At 39.1% G+C, this 5684-nt stretch overlaps 2 protein-coding genes across 2 annotated transcripts in view; both read right to left on the bottom strand.

Moving 5' to 3' along the window:
* LOC104826860 (UDP-glycosyltransferase 76C2-like) overlaps positions 1–1177 on the bottom strand; it is a 1828-nt gene extending 651 nt beyond the window's left edge. The window contains exons 1-2 of the mRNA XM_019204199.1: positions 536–1177; positions 2–453 (exon numbers count right to left, since the gene is read on the bottom strand). Coding sequence (XP_019059744.1) covers positions 2–453; positions 536–1019 — 936 coding nt within the window. The 5' untranslated portion in view covers positions 1020–1177. The remainder of the gene's footprint in view (position 1; positions 454–535) is intronic.
* Positions 1178–3158: 1981 nt separating this feature from the next.
* LOC104826861 lies at positions 3159–4509 on the bottom strand. The gene is made up of 2 exons (XM_010559790.2): positions 3808–4509; positions 3159–3496 (listed from the first exon to the last, which is right to left on the bottom strand). The coding sequence occupies exons 1-2, from the start codon at positions 4167–4169 to the stop codon at positions 3262–3264; spliced, it is 597 nt and encodes a 198-aa protein (XP_010558092.1). The 5' UTR covers positions 4170–4509; the 3' UTR covers positions 3159–3261.
* Between the last annotated feature and the right edge of the window lie 1175 nt (positions 4510–5684).

Here is a 5684-nt window from a genome sequence, read left to right as displayed (position 1 = left end):
TCCACTTCGAGCCACGGATCGAGCCTGGCCGAACCACCCACAAGAAGGGTTGATCGCTGGTGATTAGTCCCCAAGCGATCTCGAGGAATTCCGATTCGCTGATGGTCACGACACTGCCTAGACTCACGTAGATTACGGATTCGTCTTCTTGTTTGTCTAACCATGGAATACAGGTCTCGTCTTGTGTCAGTAAACTGCTGGATGAGGCCGTGAAGTAGCTGTGGAACGGGCCTATTGGAAAGGCAGGAGACTGAAACACTTCAGGGGATCGACTCAGTGAGTCTTGTTCGAGTTCTTGGCAAGACATGAAGATGAGCCCGGACGATGTCCTCGCTGTTTCAACCATAGTAACCAAGAATGGATCGATTTGATCTTCATCCTGGGCGAGAATTCGTAAGATATCCTTCTTTCGAAGAGGTGGAAGCTCGGGAACAGGGTCCTCTGCTTCAGATTCTGAGACAAAAAAAAAAGACCATCGAGAAAGTTCAAAAGATCGATGCTTTCAGACAAGACACGAAGGCAAAAGTGTTCATACCTCGCATCTGAAGATACCCTTTTCGGCGGAGGCTTGGGAGAATCGGATAAGCATTCAAGAACGTGGCGGCAAAGGTACTGAGGACAATCCTGGGTAAACCGAAACTGTCAGCAACAGATTTAGTGAATAACCATCCACAATCATCGATCAAACAGCTAATCTTCTCGTCCAACTTGTCAGACTGTAACAATTTGGCCAGTAATTCACGGAATGGGGACTGGGAATTGCGATTGATGAGGAGGAGAAGAGAAGAAACATCCCAGGTAGGAGCTTCTTGAACCTGGGATTCAGACAAGCCGTCTGGGATCTGTAAGAAGGTGAAGAGAGGGAAGTTCTGAGGTTTAGGCGCGTTGAAGCGCGTGTGGATAACAGTGATGGAGAAGCCATTGGAGAAGAGGATGTTCGCAAGCTGAAGCATAGGGTTTATGCATCCCTGTAATGGCAGTGGAAAGAGAATCACCCGTCGACCATTTCGCTTCTCCATTAAAGCTCCTCTCTCTCTCTCTCTCTCTCTCTCTCTCTCGCTCGTCTCCTTCTCCAATGAAAGTCCTCGGGTTTCTGAAAGTTGTGCACACAACACAACAACGCGCGCCCAATTTTATGGATAAAAAAAATTATATACTAAAATATTATTAATAAAAAATTTAAACATCGATTTTGTCTTTATAATATAATGAATTTAATTGTAACTATAATATTTAATAATATGATTATAATTAATATTATGTGACTACAATAAAATAATATGTTATTGTTATAATTCAATAGATATCATCAAATTTTAGGAGAATAATTATACATCAATATATAGGTGCCGATCAAATTCAAAAAATCATTAGAGTTATTGAATTTATTATATCTATTTTTAAAATAGCAGAAAATGTTGTGGTGTATGACAAAATTAGGGCTCTTTGGATAGAAAAACTGGGGGATTTGGTTGGTAAAGAAAGGAACTTAGACAATGTCATACAACACAAAAACGTGTATTTGTACTTTATATTAGGAAATATCCGAAAAAACTATGTTTATAATCATTGTCATACATCCTTTAGAATATGACTACAAAATATTATATAGTTATAATCATTATAATACAACTTGTTTTATTTATTTTCCTTATAACTAAAATAATCAGCGGCATTGCGGTTTTTTCACGGTTCAAATCTCCATCGGCGTTGACTTTAATACCGACCCGTGACATGGATTTAGGTATTTATCAGTTATCTTATGTTTGATATTAGAGAGTTAATTGCAATTATTTTACTGTATAATCAATCCATCGAATGCTACCTAATTTGTTGTGTATAGTATTTTATCTTTTATTGGTTTAGGTTTTGAAATGATTGTCTTTAATTTGAAGCTTATCCAAAGAGATGGACCATGATAGATATTATTGTTAACCCTAACCAATCAAATTATAACAAACAGTTGTGAAATACTTGAGATATTGGCCTAACCAATGAAGGATATACACATAAAAACACGAGGGTGTGTGTCTATATATATATATATGGATTATACTAATCAGGAAATTTTAATATTAGAAAATCTAAATTTTTTTAATTTAATAAAAAAAACTATCTATATTTTCTGAGATATTAACCATAATGGCTGTTGCCTTCTCCGATCATTATCTTTTTGTGGGTTGGTCTTTGATTATTTTATTTTATAATGTGAAATTGAAATATCTGCGTAAACCCATCAATTATTTCATTTTCTAGACAATGACACGTGTCTTTGGATGTCTGAAACGAAGCATTAAGAGGGCTTTTTGACACTGTGGAAACCAATTTTGGGCTCTTCGTCGGTGGCCCATTTCATGATACCAAAGCAAATTGGCATCTCACCAACAATCAAATGCTTATTGCCAATTGAAATTGAGATTTCTGAAATATATATATATCACAAATGAAACCGGATAGTTGTGAGTTTACACTAGCTTAGCTTTAATGTATTATTGAGGAGGAAAATAAAGAGAAGTGTAATGAAACACGTGTGTGTTTCTTTTCTCTGTCATGTAATTGATGCAAGTCATGCTTCACTTGTTCTTCATCGAACGGATTATTCTCTTTGCCATGTTATTCTAATTTCAATATGAAATGGACGATGAACCGTTTAACGAATCTACTGGCGAGATCTCTTGATTGGGCTCGGAGATTCTCATCTTCTGGAACCAAAAGCCTCTGGCTGTAACAGCATCTTCTGGGGGACAGACAATTGGAGTTTCTGATCCAAGATTCCAGAACCGTAGAATGTGTAAAGATCGCCCACGCGGATAAAGCCCCGGTTTCTTTGTTCAGGTTTGGAGAGGACGAGGATGGAAGAATCGTGAGAGGATCGAAGAGGTGGATTTCGCCTGATCTCAACAACGGCGGATGGAAGAAGTTGCCTGTGCAGATTCAGAACGCAAAAGATCCCCGTCCATCGGAGAAGAGGACGAACCCGAGGACACTCAAGAAATGCAGGAGACGCAAAAAAGAGAACTCGGGTTTCCATTCTCGAACATAAGTTGTTCTTGCAAAGCTTGGAAAACACTTTAGCTTCGGATTGAGATGCTAAGTTTTTTTCTTAGTTTCTTTGTTTGATCTTTAAATCAGTGAGCTCTTGTGTGCAAGTGATCAGATTTCTGGTACAGAAACTGGTGAGAGTTGCATTGAAAGTATTGAAAACTTCAACAGAGCCTCCAGACAAGATACAACCGCAGAAGAATACCTTGTCACACCCATTCACGAGGGGACGTTGAAGTGGAAGAGCCAAGAGATCACAAAGGCAAACACCATGCAAGCCAGCAGGAAATTCAAGAACCGGTGGCCCTGCCAGAAGCTCCTGGCTTCTGCCAGATTTGCCTGAGCAGATGCTGCTTGTTGCGTTGACCCGTTCGCTTCGTTCCAATGCTCCGCGGACTCAGCCTCGATTGTTCCAGCAATGTTACAGGCAATTGATCCGCAGACTTCGCAGATTCTTCAGCAAAGAAACCAACAACAGTGAGTGCATCATAAAGGAAAGGTGAGCATAAGGGGTATGGTCATAGGGAAATACTGAAGGATTGTTGATTAAGGATGGCCATAACAACTGAATTCATTCTGCAAACGCATACCAAGAACGAATTGAGAACATAATCATGGAACTGTATCCATGGTTTTGGTCACTCTTGTGTGGGCCATGTTCATCCGCTCGGCCGAATCATAAAGTAATTCATCATGTTCGAACCAAGAATCAGTGACTCTTAAAATGGCAAAAATCTAGAAACCAGAAGAAACAGGAGGCATTACTTGTTTCCTTTGATCTTGAACCAAGTCTCCGCACACTGCTTGTGAGCAGCAGCAAGATCGTCCTTGCAAGAACAGCCGAGCTCAATCGGAAACCCAGATTCTTGATTCCCTGAATCCAAACTCATGTGACAAATCCTGCAATCCCTCTCAGATTTCGACAAATGTACCATTCCATCCTCCAGATCTACCTCCACCGAACACTCCGACGCGCAAGATCTCCTCTCTTTCACTATCTCCTCCGCCGCCGCCGCCACAACAGCTTCTCCGCCGGCGGCGCCGGCGAGGTCTTTGTCTCCTTCGCCGGAGACATGGTTTACTTGGGGAACGACGACAACGGAGTGGGGATCATGTATGGCTTCCATTTTGTAGACCCAGAAGGCGAATCCTCATGTAATGATGGGTATTGGGTAGATTCAGACCAGATCATCAATGCTTTCAACTGCTTCTAGATTGAAGATGAAGAACACAAGGGGAGAGTTTTTTTTTGTGTTCTTTGGTTTTGTCTTCTGTAAGTTACGTGTCTGCCACTGGTGTTTGGATTGAGTGATGAGAAGAGAAGAGAGGAGCAAGAGTAACGTGAATCTCGTCAGATTCTTCAGACCATGAAATCTCTCTCTCTCTCTCTGAACAGACAGGGACGCGCAGGAGAGAGACTACACGACACACACCGATCACCAGATAGATAATAATACATTTCTAAGCTTTTCGCACTGTTAAAATGGAGAGTAGAGACTATCATCCGATTTAAATAATACTTCTTTAATCATGTTTACTGTTTTTCTCCTTTATATTTTGCAGACGGAATCTAATTAAAGATTAATTAATAAATGCCAAGGAAAAATAATGTGCTTTCTGCCAAGTGTAATAAGTTGGCTTATTAATCATCAAACGAAAAAGGATTAAAACTATCACTAAATATAAAGATTATTCATCGAAAAAAAAATTAATACACATGTGCACCCTCATTTTATAGCTTAGATTTAAGTCTAGATTATTGTTTCAATAAATATTTTAAAATTGTTTTTTTTTTCCTTCTCGAAAGGTGAGTATTTCAGGGTAGGTAGGTAGTTGAAAAATATAAAAAATTAAATATTGGACTAAAAATTTAAAAAGAAAAAGTGGGCACAGGCGAAAGATACTGAAACGTAAGAAGAAGAGTGACGTGTCAGAAGCGAGATTTTTAACTTAAATTGTTGCAATTATTCAGAAAGAAAGAAAAATAAAAGTAAGTTGCTCACTTTGCTTTCGTTGGATACTTACTTTTAGTTCGACATATGTGGAAACCGGTCTAGCTATGTCTCAACCGCCAACATGTTACAGGAGTGAAATGTCGTTATTACCCTTGGATTTGCTTTATAACTACGAAAATAGCCCTAACGTTGGGGGCCAAAGGTTAGCGGGCTTTGTCTCATGACGGTGTGGGCTCGGAGGTCAGAGGTTTAGTTCCACATGGTTTGAAAAAAATATTTTGCATTAAATAAACAACACAAATCATTATTAACCCATTCGAATAGTTCAACCGGTAAAATAAAGATACAAAACATATATCCCGTCTGAGTTTAAACCTTAAATTGAGAAAGAAAACGTAATTTCAATCCCATGATTTACTTTCGGGTCAGATTAACCAAAAAAAGTTTGTCTCTCTATGATATCTCACTTTCATAATGAGATGCATCTCTCTATTATATGGTTTTTGAGGGAGGGGAAAACAATTAATGGTTGAGTGAAGAGTGGTGGGGCAAATGTAGCACAAGAGGGACTTCCACTATATGAATCCAATGCTTCGTGAGCGTGGACAAGATCTAACACCATTAACCATGATCTTGGAATGACCATGCATGCAAATGCAATGCCAATATATATATATATATATATAT

The sequence above is a fragment of the Tarenaya hassleriana genome, unplaced genomic scaffold (assembly GCF_000463585.1).
Source record: "Tarenaya hassleriana unplaced genomic scaffold, ASM46358v1 Cleome5, whole genome shotgun sequence".
Classification (NCBI taxonomy): domain Eukaryota; kingdom Viridiplantae; phylum Streptophyta; class Magnoliopsida; order Brassicales; family Cleomaceae; genus Tarenaya; species Tarenaya hassleriana.
The sequence above is the reverse complement of the archived record's forward strand: the minus strand, read 5'-3'. Positions and strand labels throughout refer to the sequence as shown.

Coding starts and splice junctions, on each gene's coding strand:
- LOC104826861 (XM_010559790.2), bottom strand. CDS start 4,169: ATGGAAGCCATACATGATCCCCACTCCGTTGTCGTCGTTCCCCAAGTA. Junction 3,497..3,807: donor TTCAAGATCAAAGGAAACAA/GTAATGCCTCCT, acceptor TCTTTGCTGAAG/AATCTGCGAAGTCTGCGGAT.